Source organism: Hypanus sabinus, chromosome 12 (assembly GCF_030144855.1).
Source record: "Hypanus sabinus isolate sHypSab1 chromosome 12, sHypSab1.hap1, whole genome shotgun sequence".
Lineage (NCBI taxonomy): Eukaryota > Metazoa > Chordata > Chondrichthyes > Myliobatiformes > Dasyatidae > Hypanus > Hypanus sabinus.
The window spans coordinates 5,974,865-5,993,909 of NC_082717.1; the positions used below are offsets into that span (position 1 = coordinate 5,974,865).

Genomic DNA, 19,045 nt, shown 5'->3' on the forward strand with positions numbered 1-19,045 from the left:
AAGATAGGGGTTCAATTACCACCACCCTCTGTAAGGAGCTTGTACATTCTCCCCAGGACCATGTGGGTTTCCGCACACATTCCAAAGATGTACAGTTAGCATTAGTGAGTTGTGGACATACTATGTTGGCACTGGTAGGTCAGCAAAACTTGTGGGCTGCCCAGCACAGTTTTGCTGATTTGTTTTGAGGTTAACAATGTACTCCACTGTATGTTTTGATACACATGTGGCAAATAAAGGTGATCTCTCTTTTTAACATTTTTCTTTGAGGATCTAATGAGTGCTATCGATAGAGGGGAACAGGGAGATGTGGATTTCCAGAAAGCATTCAATAAGTCACCGCATAAAAGACTTAACCATAAGTAAGGGATAATGTTTTGGCATGGATATGTGAATGGTTAACCAATGGAAGGCGGAGTGTTGACAGTCAGTAGTGAGCAGAATGTTGCAGGGGTCAGTGCTGGGCCCAAACCTGTTCATGATATATATTAACGATTTGGAAGAGGGGACTGAGTTTAGTGTTCAAACCAAAATCAAGAGAAAATCTGCAGATGTTGGAAATTTGAACAACACACACACAAAGTGCTGGAGGAACTCGGCATGCCAGGCAGTATCGATGGATAATAAGTGCAGTCAATGTTTCAGGCTGAAGCCCTTTGGCAGGACTGAAGAGAAAAAGCTGAGGAGTAGATTTAAAAGGTGGGGGGAGAGGAAAGAGAACCAGCAGGTAATAGGTGAAACCTGGGTGGGAGAGGGATGAAGCAAAGAGCTGGGGAATTAATTGTTGAGATGAGGTGAGGAGGGAAAAGGGGATGGGAAGTGGAGAGGGGAGGTTGGGGGTCATGACTAGAAGTTTGAGTAATCAATGATCGTGCCATCAGGTTGGAGGCTTCCCAAATGGAATGTAAGGTGTTGTTCCTCTAACCTAAGAGTGGTCTCATCATGACAGTGAAGGAGGCCATGGATGGATATATCAGAATGGGAAGTGGAATTAATATGGGTGGCCCCTGGGAGATCCCACTTGTTCTGGCAGACGGAGTGCAAATGCTTGGGTCTATATTGGGTCTCACCAATGTGCTGGAGGCCACACTGGGAGCACCGAACACAGTAAATGACCCCAACAGACTCACAGGTGAAGTATCACCTCACCTGGAAGGACTCTTCAGGGTCCTGGATGGTAGTGAGGGCGATGCAGGGGCAGGTGTAGCCCTTGTTCTGCTTGCAAGGATAAGTGCCAGGAGAGTTAGCAGTGGGGAGGGATGAATGGACAACGGAGATGTGTAGGGAGTGATCCCTGTGGAAAGCATAATGTTGGGAGAGAGGGAAAGATTTATGCTTGGTGGTGGGATCCTATTGGAGGTGGCGGAATTATGTACTGGATGCAGAGGCTAGTGGGGTGGTAGGTGAGGATGAGAGGAACCCTATCCCTGGTAGATTGGTGGGAGGATGGGGTAAGAGCAGACGTGATTAAAATAGAAAAGATGCAGTTGAGAGCAGCATTGATGGTGGAAGAAGGGAAGCCCCTTTCTTTGGAAAAGGAGGACATCTCCTTTGTTCTAGAATTAAAAACCTCATCCTAGAGCAGTTACTGAGGAATTGAGAAAAAGGAATGGCATTTTTATAAGTAGGCTGGGACGAGGTGTAGTCTAGATATCTGTGAGAGAGTGTGGGTTTGTAATAGATACCATTGGATAAGCTGTCTCAGGAGATAGAGGCGGTGAGATTGCAAAAGGGAGGGAGGAGTCAGAAATGTACCCAATGAGTTTGAGTGTAGGGTGGAAGTTGAGGCAAAGTGGATGATGCAGTCATCGTTGTAGCATAGGAAAAGTGCGGGACGGTCTCCAGCGTAGGCTTGAAACATAAACTGTTTCACGTAGCTGACAAATAGGCAGGCATAGCTGGGACTCGGGTGAGTGCCCATGGCTACCTCTTTTGTTTGAAGTAAGTGGGAGGAAAGAGTTTTGTATATCAAATTTTGTTGATGGCACCAAATAGTAGGGAAAAAAATATGTAAACATTGCAGAGTGTCTGCAGAGAGATATAGATAGGTTTACCGAATGGGCAAGAGTTTGGTAGATGGACTATAATGTTGGTAAATGAAGGATCTTACACTTTGGAAGGAATAGTGGAAGATCAGGTTATTGTTTAAATGATCGAAGTTTACAGCATTCTGTGCAGGGGAACTTGGGAGTGCTTGTGCATGAATCACAAAAGGTTGGCCTGCAATTTCAGCAGGATGTGGAAATGAAAGAAAGAGTGCAGAGGAGATTTACAAGATGTTGCCTGGAATGGAGAGTGTGCCTTATGAAACTGGTTTGAATGAACTTGGCCTTTTCTCCTTGAAGCAACAGAGGATGAGAGGTGTCTAAGATGATGAGCATTGATCGTGTGGATAGCCATAGGCATTTTCGCAGGGTTGAAATGGCTAACACAAGGGGACAAAGTTTTAAGGTGCTTAGAAGTAGGTACAAGGGGGATGTCAGAGGTAAGTTTTTCCACACAGTGGTGGGTGCGTGGAATGCACTGCCAGCAACAGTGGTGGAGGTCGATACAGTAGAATCTTTTAAGAGACTTGGATAAGTACATTAGAGCTTAGAAGAATGGAAGGCTATGTGATGGGCAGGTTCTAGAGTAGGTTACATGATTGGCACGACATTGTGTGCTGAAGGGCCTTGTAATATGCTGTACAACCATGTTCTGCGTTTGCAAGTAGGCAATTTAAATGTTGGCCTTCATTGCTAGAGAAATTGAATTTAAGAGCAGGGCAATTATGCTGTGCAGGGTACTGCTAAAGTCACACATGAAGTAATGTGTGCAATTCTGGTCTAACTTGTGGAAAGATATACTGGCTTTGGAGGCACTGCAGAGGATGAGATAGTCATCTGGGACTATACTCACTGAAATTCAGAAGTATGAGAGGGGAACTGATAGAGACTTAAAATTATGAAAGAGATGCATAAAAATAGATGTCAGAAATTTGTTTCCATGTAGGTAGAACTAGGGGACATAGTCTTAAGATTCAGGGAAATAGACAAAGATTAGAAGAAACTGCTTTTCCCTGAGAGTAGTGAATCTGGAATCTCTACCCAGGGAAGCAATAAAGGCTACCTAGTCAAATATATTTAAGACACAATCAGATAGATTTTTGCACAGCAGGGGCATTAAAGGTTGTAGTGTAAAGGCAGGTAGGTGTAGCTGAGTCCACAGTCAGATCAAAGTTCAAAGTAAGTTAATTATCACAGAACATATTCGCCATAATGTTATTGAATGATAGAGCTGGCTCAGTCCGGATGACCTTCTCCTGATCATCGTTCTTGTGTTCTAAAAGAGACCAAAGCCAGCTAAGTATCCTTAAGTGGGAATTTGATTGGACAAATAACTGACAACTCGACGTCGTGTGTCCTTATGGAGTATATACAGTGATGCTGCATCTACAATATAGTCACAAACGTTTCATTTTTCCTCAATATGCGAGGTCACATTGTGAGCATAAAATACATTACATGAAATTTTAAGTACAAGAGAATTGCACCTTTGTCTGGAAGATAGTTTGGGTCTCCACATAATGGGAAAGATGATTAGCATATGTTATAGCTCTTGTATTTTCATGGGAAGATGCTGTGTGAAAGACAAGTAGTTTTGGAGATGGCGTGATCCATTGAGATGCAGAAGGAACAATCCTTTCGCTAAAGAACTGTGTGTGTGTGCGGTCGGGTATTTTATTGGCATGAGGAAATATAATCTTTTGGAACACTGGGCTGGGTTGGTAAATAAGAAAGGAAACCCCGTTTTTGCTCTAGTTAGGACGAGAAGTAGCGAGAGCTGAGTTACAGGAAATGGAACTGACGTGATTGAGAACAGCGCAGTGACTTGCTATGTCATTCGTGCAAGTCTTAGTTTCATCGCCATGGAGAGGCTAAGTGGGGTCATCAGAATTTTCTGAAATAATTCTGTTATTCATAGTTATAGTAATCTCTATGAAATAAGTGGCATTTGTGTTTTGCTAGGGGCGTCGGTGTAGCAAAGTGAATACCTCTTGTTTGATTTCAAAGTTGTGCGTTCAAATCTCTTCTGATGCGGGTCTGAAAATACCCCTGCTCTTTGGGCGAAAGGGTTATCCAAATGTAACCCGTCTTTTATGTAGGACGGGTTATTTAAAGATCAGTGGTAGCAATGTCGCTATTGATAAACACGTCCGTCCATCAAGCAGCGAGCAAGAAGTTTTACTGATTCAATTTTACGGCTAAAGTATCGTATTCGACAGTCCGTCAAATTAAATATCAGCGAATTCAACCACGTTTCTCCATTAAACCTGCCGATTTTAAAATATTTTTGCATGAATAATTGAGGGAGGAGGCGCGTTGTAGTGAGTCCCGCCTCTTTCGTTCCACGGCCGTTATTGGTGGAAAGGGAGGATTGCTGTTATGTGACTATTGGGGGCCGCGGACGGCAAATGTGCGCCAATAGGATGAAAGAATGGCAAGTTGTTTCCGCCGAGCTTCGGATTGGCTATCTTGCCGGGAGCTCGAATGCAGCGTAATCGGGAGGGTCTATAGCCGCTGTTGTCGTTATTCGAGAACCAGGAGGGGTCGAGTCGCTGCTGTGTAATCACGATTGGGAAATTGATATATTGTAGCCGAGAAGAGTCGAAGTACCTCTAGTATAATCGGTATCACGGAACGGATGTTCGAAAGCAGAAGAGCCGAGGCCACTACAGTGTAATTGGTATCGGAACGCATCTGCTAAGCGGGCCGCTGTTCTGTGATCGGTAAAGTTAAAGGGGTTGTAGTCGCTCGGTTTCGCAGCTCCTGCCGACTTCAGCGGGTAAGGACGTCAGCGAGACTTACTGATGAGTTTGCTGGTTTCTGATTTGTTTGCAAGCTGCGATGCCCGACCCTGCGTGTTTGGCAGGGTGTGTCTGAACTGATGATTCATGCCAGTCTACCCACACCAAAAAGTAACACCAGTTATTTGTTTAAAATCTCTTTCCAAATCTTTCATAAGATTTTTTTTTGTCTGTTCAGAGCCTGCCATTTCCGTGCGTTGTCTGTTTCGCGATCTGTACGCCATCTTCTCTGGTATTTAAAATGATAGTAGGATGCTCGACACAAAATGCTGGTAGAACTCAGCAGACCACGCAGCATCAATGGAGAAGAGTATAGTCGACGTTTCCGGCATTTTGTGTGTGTGGCTCGAATTTCCGGCATCTGCAGATTTTCTCTTATTTGTGCAGGACAATACATCGGGTGTGCTGAGTATAGCACTTGGGCCATTGGTTTGCAATTGTATAAGTCGTTTGATAAGATCACACTCGGAATTCGTTTACAGTTTTGGTCACCCTGTTACAGATGTGGTTGAACTGGGAAGAATGCAGAAAAGTTTCACAAAGATTCTGCCGGAATAGGGGTGGGGATGGGGTGCTTTTGAAGTGTTTGCAATTATGAGAGGTGCAGAGAAGGTGGATCCCTCAGGGTAGAGGAGTACAAAACGGGTGACGTAGGGGAGAGATACACAAGACCCTGAGGGCATTTTTCCCCACAATAGGCTGGCCTGTCAGAGGGAGTGATTGAGGCAGGTACGATTTCTGAAGAACATGAATAGGTACTTGATTCGGGAGTTTGAAGGATACTGTTTAAATTGCAGGACATTGGTACCAGATATGTGGACACAGTGGTTGACATGAAAAATGCAAATAAGGTGGAAAGTGTACGGAAAGAAATATACAAGGGTGCTACCGGGACTGAAGGACCTGAGTTATAAGAGAGGATTGGTTCGGGTGAAAAGTTTAAGGGGAACATGAGGGGAAGCTTTCTTCATTCAGAGGGTTGTGAGAGTGTGGAACAAGCTGCCAGCACAAATGATGTATACGAGCTTGATTTCATTGTTTAGGAGAAGTTTGGATGGCTGCATAGATGGAAGGGGTTTGGAGGCTATAGACACATTGCATATTGATGGGTGTAGACATTTTAAATGGTTCGGATGGACTAGGTGGACCAAAGGGCCTGTTTTTGCACATTTCTATGTCTGACTGATACAGCTGAAGGACCCATATCCCTGAGGGATTCCAGAACAAGGAAGAGGTCAGGTTGCACAATTCATGCAATGTGCAAGTCGGGAGTTCTCTTCCTCTCTACCTTCTAAGGAATACAAAATGAATCAGTTTGGCTTTTGAGGCACTAATTGGTCGGTTTTTGATCATCTAGCCATTCAGCACCAAAACAGGCCATTTGGCCCACAGAGTCTTAATGCATTTATGTTATTCCCAAATTAATCAATTTTTTTTAAAAAATCTTCCCCAAATTCCCATTGCCCACACCTGATTCTGCAATTTACAGTGGGCGTGATCTGCATGTCTATGGAATGGCGGGAGGAAACCATCACAGTTTAGGGTGAACCTGCAAACCCCATAGAGATGAGACTGGGAGGTCAGGGTTGACCCAGATCTTTACTGCTGTAAGACAGCAGCTGTGCTGTCTGGGCAGGGACTAAGGTCAAGGTGCAAATGTGGTCTCAGGCATTGGGAATTTTACCATTTGTTATCTTTGAGCACAATGATCAGCTGGCCTTCAAGTCCATTCTACCAGTTTGATGCATGGGGTTCCCAAAGGAACAGTTGGTCTGTGCTCATGGACTGAGGAAGATTAGGCATTCTTTCTTGGGAGAATCAAAAACCCATGTAGATGGAGTCAATTTTAGAAAACCTAGCACATTTATTTTTCAACATAGTCCCCTCCTACATTTACATACTTAGTCTAGCGGTCATGGAGCATACAGATCCCTTCTTTGTGGAAGTCGGTGTTTTGGACCTTCAGAAGTGGTCGACAGCACAGTTGATTGATAAGTTTGTGGCCAAAGGTAGAAGGAGATGAGTTATACAGCTGTCGTTACATGCACCTGCAGTTCAACTCTTTGAGTGACTATGCAAAAAGTTTGAAATTATTAACTCATTTCCTTCTACTTTAGGCCACAAACTTATTAATCACCCCGCTGTCGACCACTTCTGAAGGTCCAAGACGCCGACTTCTCCAAAGAAGGGATCCATATGCTCTACGATCGCTGGGCTAAGTATGTAAATGTAGGAGGGGACTAGGTTGAAATATAAATGTGCTAGGTTTTTAAAACTGACTCCTACTTTAGGCCACAAACTTATTAATCACCCCTTGTATATTAGGGGAAAATGCAGCATGAAGAATTCCTCTCCGGCCCTTTTAGGTTGAATGTCAACTTTTACTCCTCGTCTCCGAAATAAACTGGTACCCTCAGTTCTGAGGTCACATGTGCCCCCTGGTGCTAGGCTCCCCCACTGTAGGAAACATGCTCTCCATATCCACTCTATCTCTGCCTTTACATGTTCAACAGGTTTGAATGAGATCTCCCCCCCCCCCCCTCCCCGCCTGCCCAGTCTTTTAAATTTCAGCGAGTACAGGGGCCCAAGTCATTATCCACTGATTTGAGCCTTTTAATATTCAATAGATTTCAATGAGATTCTCACAGATTCTTCTGAACTCCAGTGCACTCCTTTCATTAACTCTTTCATTCCCAGGATCATTCTCATGGACTTTCTCGGGACCCTCTCCAATACCAGCACGTTGCTTAGATAAGGGCCCCAAAACTGCTTTCAATATTCCTAGTGTGGTCTGACCAATGCTTTATAAAACCTCCGCATTACGTCTTTGTTTTTGTATTCTTATCCATTCAAAGTGTAAATGAGGTGATCTGGTACGCAGACAGCAGTTGGATCTTGAATGAGCAATATTGAGTGTTCACATATTGGCTGTGTGGAGTATCCAATTACCCTCCAATAGAGAAGCGCTGTACATTGTGACATATAGACAAATTGTTTTGTATTTGTATTTGAAGAAGATCCAATGCATGACTTTGCTATTTTTTATTTCTCTTCAGAATGAATTGCCTGCTCTACTTGTCCGTTCTCTTGTTAGCTGCAGTTGAAATGACCGCGGCAGGTAAATCATTACATTGTTTTCAGAATGTTACTATTTTTCATCTCCATTATCTGGTGAATGATTGGTTGTAATTGCTTTGAGAGGAAGATGTTACATTCAGTGTTGTAGGTTGTGTTCATTGAACACCTTACTGGTTATCTAACATCAAAGTCCACTTAGCAGTCACGTGCACAGGTGCAATGAAGAGCTCACTTGTAACAATGTCACAGGCACCTAGCATCATAAAAGCTGCATTGTCAATTAAAATACAAGTTGAATTTTCATGTAAAGTGATAAAAGTGGCTGGAGTGTTGCAAAATTGCACAAAATAAATTTCTTACTCCAGTTTTGATGTCCTCCATTTAGTAATTCTGGCATCCTTTGGTGAAATAAATAACTTCTGCAGCTATTACAGGGCTACAGAGAGGAAACAGAATTGGTGCCTCAAATCATAAATTATTATGAATCTTTACAAGACCATAAGATGAAGGAGCAGAAGAATTAGGCCATTTGGCCCAACAGTAAAGGGTCTCAGCCCGAAATGTCGACTGTTTACTTTTTTCCATAGATGCTGCCAAGCCTGCTGAGGTCTGTCAGCATTTTGTGCAAGTTGTTACATATAAAGATGCAGATGCTAATTTGAAATGAAAACTCGATGCTTATACCAGCCTCTGTCAGGATGCCCCTTGGAGTGAACAAAAACAATTTAATATCTGCACCTTAACACCTTTGATCATTATCAAGCTGCTAAAGCTGTTGCCTTGCCCAACTGGAGGTCCAGGTTGGACTCTGACTTCAATTGCTGTCTGTTGGAAGCGTTCTCCGCTTACATGGAGTTCCTTCAGACAGATGGCCTTTAATCAGGACTGAAAAATTTAAAATCAAATGTGTGGCAGAGGAGAAGAGGTTTCAAAGGGAAGTTCATTGATAGGGTGGTGGCGGAGAAATATTGAATGGTATGGGTGGTGGGTAACTGCTGAGGATTTGTTAATGGTAGAGATGTAAATTGAGGTCAATAAAGGAACAAAAGAGGCGGAAATAATGTGGGCAAACACGAGGAAATCTGCAGATGCTGGTAATTCAAACAACAACACACACAAAATGCTGGTAAAACACAGCAGGCCAGGCAGCATCTATAGGTAGAAGCGCTGTCGACGTTTCAGACCCTTTGTCAGGACGTCTGGATAAGACCAAAGCTCAGCCCATCAAGTCTGTTCTGCTATTAGTCATACAGAAGTACAACACAGAAACAGGCCCTTTGGCCTATCTAATCCATGCTAAAACCATTTAAACTGACTACTCACAGCAACCTGCACAGTAGCTTGGACCATTGCCTTCCATATTCCTGCTATCCATATACCTATCCAAACTTTTCTTAAATGTGCAAATTGAGCTTGCATGCACTATTTGTGCTGGCATCTCTTTCCACACTTTCATGATCTTCTGAGTGAAGAAGCTTCCCCTGATGTTCCCCTTAAACTTCACACATTTCACCCTCAACCCATGATCTCTGGTTGTAATCCCACACAACCTCAGTGGAAAAAGCCTGCTTGCATTTCCCCTGACTGTATCCTTCATAATTTTGTATACCTCTATCAAATCTCCACTCAATCTTCTATTTTCTAAAGAATACAATCCTAACCTATTCAATCTTTACTCATAACTCGTGTCCTCCAGACCTGGCAGCATCTTAGTAAATCTATCTGTGTTTATTTAACTATCCCTCTCAACATCTTTCTCCTGTTCTTCTCCCCATTTTCTTACTAATCAGCCTCCACTTTAAATATAAAGACTTGGCCTTGTTGCACTTGTGGCAATGAATTCCACAGATTCACCACTCTTTGGCAAAAGAAGTTCATGCTTACCTCTGTTCTCAAGGGACATCCTATTCTGACGCTGTTCCCTCTGATGCTATACTCCACAACTGTAGAAAATGTCCTCTCCACATCTGCTCAATCTAAGTCGTTCAATATTCAATAAATGATCTGGATGATGGGGTGGTAAATTGGATTAGTAAGTATGCCGATGATACTAAGGTAGGAGGTGTTGTGGATAATGAGGTGGGTTTTCAAAGCTTGCAGGGAGATTTATGCCGGTTAGAAGAATGGGCTGAACGTTGACAGATGGAGTTTAATGCTGAGAAGTGTGAGGTTCTACATTTTGGCAGGAATAATCCAAATAGAACATACAGGGTAAATGGTAGGGCATTGAGGAATGAAGAGGAACAGAGAGATCTAGGAATAACAGTGCATAGTTCCCTGAAGGTGGAGTCTCATGTAGATAGGGTGGTGAAGAAGGCTTTTGGAACGCTGGCCTTTATAAATCAGAGCATTGGGTACAAAAGTTGGAATGTAATGTTAAAATTGTACAAGGCATTGGTAAGGCCAAATTTAGAATATTGTGTACAGTTCTGGTCACCGAATTATAGGAAAGATATCAATAAATTAGAGAGAGTGCAGAGACGATTTACTAGGATGTTACCTGGGTTTCAGCACTTAAGTTACAGAGAAAGGTTGAACAAGTTAGGTCTCTATTCATTGGAGCGTAGAAGGTTGAGGGGGGATTTGATCGAGGTATTTAAAATTTTGAGAGGGATAGATAGAGTTGACGTGAATAGGCTGTTCCATTGAGAGTAGGGGAGATTCAAACGAGAGAACATGATTTGAGAGTTAGGGGGCAGAAGTTTAAGGGAAACACGAGGGGGTATTTCTTTACTCAGAGAGATAGCTGTGTGGAATGAGCTTCCTGTAGAAGTAGTAGAGCCAGTTCAGTTATGTCATTTAAGGTAAAATTGGATAGGTATATGGACAGGAAAGGAGTGGAGGGTTATGGGCTGAGTGCGGGTAGGTGGGACTAGGTGAGATTAAGAGTTTGGCACGGACTAGGAGGGCCGAGATGGCCTGTTTCTGTGCTGTGATTGCTATATGGTTATATGTTATATGGTTAATATTCAACAGGTTTCAGTGAGATCCCCTTCATTCTTCTAAGCTCCAGTTGGGACAGGCCCTCATAAGTTAACCCTTGCATTCTCGAGGTTCTCATGCACCAACTCTGGATCATCTCCAACACCAGTACATCCTTTCTTCAAATGGGCTTGAACTCACAATAAGACCGTATGAATTAGGTCATTCAGCCCGTCGAGTTTCCCAGCCGTTCCATCATGGCTGATCCCAGATCCCTGTTGACCCCCTACACATGCCTTCTCAGCATATTCTTTGATGCTCTGACCAATAAGGAAGCTATCAACTTCCACCTTAAATATACCCAACGGACTTGTCCTCCACTGGAGTCTGGCAGAGCATTCCATAGATTCATCATTCTGGCTAAAAAAAAGTCTTCATTAACTCCTTTTTTTAAAAGGTCGCCCCCTCGATTTTTGAGGTTGCTAGTTCTAGGTACCCCCCACCATAGGGAACATCGTCTCCACATCCACCCTATCCAGTATTTTCAACATTTGGTAGGCTTCAATGAGATTCCCCCCCCCCCCCCCGCATCCACATTCTTCTAAATTCTGGTGAGTACAGGCCCAAAGCTGCTAAAATTCCTCATATGTTAACCCCTTCATTCCCAGAATCATCCTCATAAACCCCCTCTGAACTCTCCAATAACAACATATCCTTCCTGAGATATGGGTCTCAAAAACTATTGTCAATATTCAAGTAAGGCTTGACTAGTCTCTTATAAAGCCTCAGCATTGTCTCCTTGCTTTTATATCCTTTTCTGCTTCAAATAAATGCCAACATTATTAACCTGTGAGTCTTGCATGAGGGCTCCTAAGTCCCTCTGCACCTCTGATGTTTCAACCTTCTAAATATTTAGATAATAGTTTGCACTATTGTTCCATTTACCAAAATGCATTATCATATATATCCCAACACTCTATTCCATCTGCCACGTGTTTGCCCATTCTTCCAATTTGTCTCAGACCTGCTGAAATTGCAGTTTCCTCAGCACTACCTGCCCGTTCACCTCTTTGAATTATCTGTAAACTTTGCCACAAAATCATCAATTCCATTATCCAAATCATTGACAATGAAAAGCGGCAGTCCCAATTCTGACCCTTGAGAAGCACCACTAGTCACAGGTAGCTGAATGGAAAAGGCCCCCTTTATTCCCATTTGCTGCCTCTCACCTGTCAGCTTTTCCTCTATCCATGCCAGTATCTTTCTTTTAACGCCATAAGATTTTATCTTGTTAAGCAGCCTCGAGTGGCACCTGATCAAATAGCTTCTGAAAATCCTATTAAATGACATCTCACAATACTCCAAGTGCATGCCTTATAAAGCTTGGATAGTATATTCTTGCTTTTGTATTATTGTCATCTTGAAATGAAAGCTACCTTTATATTTGCCTTCTTTACCACCAACTCAACCTGTAAGTTAATCTTTAAGGAATCCTGTACAAGAACTCCAATGTCCCTCTGCACCTCTGATTTCTAAATTTATTCCCTGTTTAGAAAATAATCTATGCCTTTATTCTTTCTACCAAAGTGCACCACTATACACTTCCTTACACTATCTGCCACTTCTTTGCCCACTATCCTAATCTGTCCAAGTCCTTTTGCAGATTCCCTGCTTCTTCAACGTGACCTGCCCTTCCACCTATCTTTGCATTATTCGCAAGCATTGCTGCAAAGCCATCAATGACATCATTCAAATCACTGTCATAGAATGTGCAAAAGCTTAATTTAGAATTTCCAGATATCATTGGGTGAGATTCAAACTTGTCTGACTCAGTAGCCCAGAGATTGTGGCTGTGGGTTCAGTAACATAATCGCTGTGCTACCCTGTGGAGGGAATTTGACCATATGCAAGAATAAGTGACTTATTTTCAGCAAACAATTGGCTGGATCTGTGAAGAGAGAAAAACTGAGTTAATGCTGTAAGTTAGCTATTCATTAGAAGCTGAAATCAGTATTTCATCTTTTATTCTGGTGTCTGTCTTTGACCTCTTGCGCTGCTGTGATGAAATTCAATATAAGCTTGAGGAACAACAGCATCTTCCAACCTGGCACATCTTGTCCCATGCTTTATGATTATTCGCCTATCCAGTTTGTGCAGGAAGATTCAAGATGATTTATTTCTGTTCTTCAGTATGAGTGTAAAGGAGAACAAAATTATTATTATTGTGGATCCAATAACACAATAAAAAAGACAAAAGAAAAGCCAAAATAAATGTAATTATAAAAGTAATAGAACATTGAACTTAGAAATTCACTGCACATTACAGGACCTTTGGCCCACAATATTGTGCCGACTATGTAACATACTCTATCTAGAAACTGCCTAGAATTTCTCTACCACATAGTCCTCTGTTTTTTCTAACCTCCATGTACCAATCTAAGAGTCTCTTAAAAGACCCTGTTGTATCTACCTCTACCACCATTGCTGGCAGTGCCTTCCACACACCCACCACTTTCTGTGTGGAAAAACCTAATCCCTGACATCCCCTGTGTACCTACTTCCACGACTCTTAAAACTGTGCCCCCTCATGTTAGCCATTTCAGCCCTGGGAAAAGTGCATTTGGCTGACATAAATGATCAGTAATGTAAAAGTAACTGAGTGTGGCTGTTACTTGTACAATGTGGCTCATTATAATGCAAGGTCATCAGCATGAAGTATTCATTCTATTTTGTTCCTGCGTTACTGCGTGACCTACAGATATACTGAATTCTTAGTTTCAGTACTAATAAATTGTCCATTCTGTGTTTGTTGCCTGCATTCAGTTCTGATGTTTATTATATTTGCCACATAATAGCATAATCATGAATTCATAGCGTCTGACCTGTTTTCATTTTCTAAGTCATTGAGTACATTTGAGGTTGATAGGTTCTTGATTAATATGTTATGCAGAGAAAGCAGGAGAAAGGAGCTGAGAGGGGGTAATAAATCAGTCATGATAGAGTCGGGGAGAAAACTTGATGGGTGGAATGCCTGATTTTGCTCTTCTGTCCTATGGTCTAAAGGGAAACACTAAAAGATTCTCAACTGGTGCAATATGAAAATTGATCAGTAACAGCAGTGCATTTGCTCACAAAATTAGAAATCACCATAACCCAATGGATTTCTTCTTCCTTCCCTGTTTGGTTTAACTACTTCTCTCTCCCCTTACTGTGCAGTACCTTACAGTCAGGGTTTTTTTCACTTGGCTGAAAGTGACCTTTCATTCTTGCCAGTTGTGTGTCATGTTACAGCTAGCTAATAAGAAATCACAATCCAGAGTCAATAAAAGCCTGATAAATATCTTGCACTGTTCTAGTCTGTGCCAGGGTCACTTGTCTGAATACTTGAGAAGCATAGAAAAATAATAACAATTGCACCAAACAGCAGATAACTTTGTTTAATTGACATTTTTGTTGAGGTTAGATTATTAGACCAGTCTGTAACAAAGGAAGGATAATCATCAGCCCTGTTTGGAGTCACTGTGCCAAGGTTTTTCATATGCAACATAATTTAAAACTGACGATCTCTTAGACACAGTAAGTTGCTGTGTACTGTACATTAGTTCATTATGTGTCAATCGTTTGATGAGGGCAGTCATGGTCTTTCCGTGACCATGATTGTAATGGGCTGCCGGCAACGGTGGTGGAGGCGGATACGATAGGGTCTTTTAAGAGACATTTAGATAGGTACATGGAGATTAGTAAAATAGAGGGCAATAGGTAAGTCTAGTAATTTCTAAGGTAGGGACATGTTCAGTACAACTTTGTGGGCTGAAGGGTCTGTATTGTGCTGTAGGTTTTCAATGTTTCTATCTGGGAGCTTTTATGAAGGAACATGTCTTCTTGAAAGCTAGGGGATATGAGTGGGATCCTAAATTAAACTTTTCATCAGTATTCACCAAGGAGGAGGATGGAGGGTTAGGGGAGTGGAAGATTTGGGTAGAGTTAATGAGAATGTTGAGAATGGTGAAGGATTATTGCAGATGGTTGGTGGATGTTTGACACAGACTTGGTGGGCTGAAGGGCCTGTTTCTATGGTCTATCGCTCTGTCTCAAATTTTTCTACTGAAATGGTTTACCAGTGTATTCAGGGCAGTTTCTATACAAGACAGATAACCCCAGCCATTAGAGATCGTCTGCCTGGTGTCAACAATTTCCTTAACAGATGCAGCTTTGACCTTTTTTTTTTCTTGCTTTTTTTTTCTTAATTTTGGATAGTACTTGAAATTAATTATTTGAGTTTATTTTCATAAAAATGAAATTGTTTAATACTTTTAAAAAATTTTGCCAGTTGCACGAAAATTCCAGATGCATAGACACTAAATGTAGAAGTGTTTGTAGTCTTTAATTTTATGGTATTTTCATCAATATCCTGGCCAACTAATATCAGTGTGAGGAAAAGAGATCACATATGTCACAATGAAAAGGGAGGAGTGAGGAGAACAATGATAATGTATAGGAAAAGGCAGTGAGTGCAAATGACGTGCATGATGTCACTAGCTGAGAGGGGAAGATCAAACACAATACAATGCAGGAATAGGGCCATTTCCGCAATATCTGTGCCAGCCATAATGTCAAATTAAACTCATCCCATCTGCCTACACATGGTCTATATCCCTGTGTTCCTCCCTGTTCACATGTCTGCATACATATTCCTTAATCTGCTTCTATCACTTACCTGTGCAGCACCTACCACTTGTTCTTTAAAATTCCTTTCACCTTAAAGCTATGCCCTCTGCTGTTTGACATTTCCAACTGGGTAAAAACAATGTCTGTCTGTACCTTTTATGTACCTATATCAGAGAAAACAACTCAAGTTTGCCCAATTTGTAGATGATACTCTTCACCACCTCCACAATCTGAAATGCACACAATAATTCAAATACTTTGCTAAGTCCATGTGTATGTTGTCAAATTTCCCCCTCTCCTCATTTATCTTCCTCACTGGCCTGTAATTTGCACAATTGCCCCTATACTCTTTTTGGGACAACATTGGCTACTCTCCAGTCTTCTTGGGTCTTGCTGGTCTATAAAGGATCCAAAAATCTGTCAAAGCCTCTCTCATTAACCTGGGATAGATTCCGTCAGGTCCTGGGCACTTATCCACCTTAATGTTCCCAAGAAGCCCAAAACCACAACTTTGATCTCAAAATGCTCTAACATATGAGTTATGGGAGGAGGAGTTATGTCTTCATCAGGAGTCTGTTTCGGCCCAAAACGTCGTCACTACCTGTTCCCATAGATGCTGTCTGGCCTGCTGAGTTCTGCCAGCATTTTGTGTGTTTTTTTTATTTCCAGCATCTGCAGATTCACTCGTGTTGCCACTGATTACACTGTGCTGCTTGATCTTGTGAATACGGATATAAATTACGCATTTAGTGTTGCGCCCCTACATCCTCTGACCCCAGGCATAAATTTCTTCCTTTACATATGAATGCTCTTATCCTCTTTGTAGTTATCATCTTGCTTTAATGTATGTATAAAATCCCTGGACTCTTTTTTAATCCTATTTGTCAGTGGAATTTAATGGTCCTCTAATTTTCTAATTTCTACTCCTAATTTTCTGCTTGAGTTTTTTCCTGCTTTCTTTATAGTATATTCCTCAAAGTCCCTGCTTGAATCCCACTTCCTTAACCCTGTGTCTGCTTCCTTTTTCTTTAAGACTTAATTTAAAACCTCTTGTCATTCAGAGCTCTCTGAACCTTGCTGCCCTTGCCCTTCCTCTTTACTGGATCATACCAGTCCTGGACTCAGATCAACTGCTCCTTAAGCAACTTGCACTTCAGATGTGGCCTTGTACAGTAACAGTTGCTCTTCATTTATTTGCCATAGTTCCTGCAAAAATTTTATTTATTTAGCAATACAGCACAATAACAGGCCCTTCTGGCCCAACAAGTCCACAGTGCCCAGTTACACCTATGTGACAAATTAGGATACTTTCCAGTTTGTGTTTGGGATGTGAGAGGAAACTGGTGCATGTGGAGGAAATCCATACGGTCAAGGGGAGAATGTACAAACTCCTTCTAGACTAGTGGTCACCAACCTTTTTAAGCCCAAGATCACCTACCTCGGACCTAGTGAAAGGCAAGATCGACCCTACTAAGTCGATTAATCATACGCATGCGCACTGGGCAGAAAAGACGAGAAGTAGAACCCCGCAAACCGGATGTAGAAATAATGTATATCCACCAGGGGTCACCACCATTTTTTATTGCAACGCGGACCGGTTTAATATTGGCAACATTCTTACGGACCGGCCGATGGGGGGGGCGTGGTGTTAAACACGACCAGAACACAGCGATACTTGAGGGGGTTCCTTATGCCCAGTCTATTCCACAATTTAGTTTACGTGGCTCTCAGCACTTGGCTTCTGTTCATGCCACTTGTTCATGTTTTTTCTGCCGAAAAAGCTCAGTGGGTTTTAAGTGCAGGGTGCTTGGACTCAGGGTACCGAAGCAGTTTTGAAGGGTTCATTGCCTCATTAGACAGCCTCCGGGCCCGAACTGCAGCCTCCCATCCGCCTCCGCCAGACGCTTTTGCCAGGTGCATCTGGTCGTGGGTGGGGTGAGAGGACAAGGTCAGGGCCGGAGGTTCCCATTCCAGGGCATGCAGTCCAGAGAGAGCGACTGACCGAGCGAGATGTGTGACAGGGCGCCCCCGACCCCCTTGTAGGATCTATCGTCTGACAAAAGTTTGTTTCAGTAGATTGCAGTGAGGTAGCTGCTCTGCTACTTATGAAATCCTGAGCATGAATTAGGTCATCTGCGAGTATTTTAGCACCGGGTTCCCCACTAAACAGGTGTGGCCCCCTAGTAAGCCTCAGGCTCGATCCGCTCGCTTCCATCTTGGGGGAGCAGCCTTCGGTGCAGCCAAACTGGGTAACCAGCTTGTGTGGACGCTGTGTGGTGTTCCCACCACGCTAAATAACAGACAGTACATCATATGCAATTAAATGATTACACTTTATAGATCTTACTGGAACTATGTACTGAATAGAGATACAATATAAAAGGAAAAGTAAAAGGTGTCAAACTTATCAAAGTTCAACCATTTCATGCACAACCATTGGAGCTCAGTTAACGAAGTCTTCTTGTCACCATTCAATACCTTCAGACCTCCTTGGACCAACCATGGTGGTCGACCAGACGCTCCACAGGAATCTGTCCTTGTCTCTTCTCCTCGCGGAAAGCCCTGGACCTCAGATCCCTTCTCTGGGTCCGTTCCATCGCCCAGCTTACAGCATCGCCTCCCTCTCTCCCTCCCTCCCCCTCTCCCCCTCTCCCCCTCTCCCCCTCTCCCCCTCTCCCCCTCTCCCCCTCTCCCCCTCTCCCCCTCTCCCCCTCTCCCCCTCTCCCCCAAAGCCCGTGCAATACTAGCTTACAGACCCACAAGAAAGAATAACATCTATCCCAATTGGTTAACAAATGAATACAATTCTCGTTATCAGTAATTACAACCCAAACAAGTTGCGAGAGAAAAGCAGTTACCATAGCAAAGAAGCATTTTTATTTTTAACATAACAAAGAAGCCATTTTATTAGCCTTAGCAGTTACATAAAAGAAGAAACCCCTTACACAGGTTTAGAGGTGGCATCCATCTGTCCACACTCCAGGCCAGTAGCAAAGGCACTTCCCGCCAGCCGCACTAGGCGGCCAGTTACCCGAGGCCAACCAGTGATCCCTGGCGCAAGGGTATCACTGCGTTTAGGCAACTGATGACCTCGCATGTGTTCAAGTTCAACAAATCATTATTGTTTCCTCGCGGCCTGGTGGTCGGGGACCACTGAAGTACACTGTGTAGTGCGTGGCGGGGGAGCTACACGCACGCGCACTGGGCAGAAAGAATGGAACTAAAACCCCGCAACCCGGAAACAATCTCTCACCAGTATTTGTGCATTAATTTTCCTTTTATTTTTCTGGGATCTACTGGGAAAGCCTCAAAGATCCACAGTCGATCGCGATTGACGGTTTGGCGACCACTTTTCTAGACAGTGACAGGAGCTTAATCGGTGTCGTTGGTGCTGTAAAGTATAACACAAACTGCAATGCTATCATGCTGCCCCAAGTAATTTGCCCTGCCTCAGAAAAATGCTTTCTCCTTAGGTCCAGACTTAGCCTTTTTTATAACCATCTTAAAGCTGAAGGAATTGTTAATAGTTTT

The 19,045-nt window shown here is 42.8% G+C and overlaps 1 protein-coding gene across 5 annotated transcripts in view; it reads left to right on the top strand.

Annotated features, from left to right (window-relative positions):
• The window catches only part of LOC132402589 (butyrophilin subfamily 1 member A1-like), a 79,007-nt gene that overhangs the window by 32,002 nt on the left and 27,960 nt on the right, over nt 1–19,045 (top strand). For 2 of the 5 annotated variants that reach the window (XM_059985485.1, XM_059985484.1), the window contains exon 2: nt 7,903–7,964. In XM_059985485.1, coding sequence (XP_059841468.1) covers nt 7,903–7,964 — 62 coding nt within the window. Of the gene's footprint in view, nt 1–4,551; nt 4,825–6,963; nt 7,066–7,902; nt 7,965–19,045 lie in introns of those variants that run through there. The other 3 variants (XM_059985486.1, XM_059985487.1, XM_059985488.1) reach the window with 3 other exon arrangements.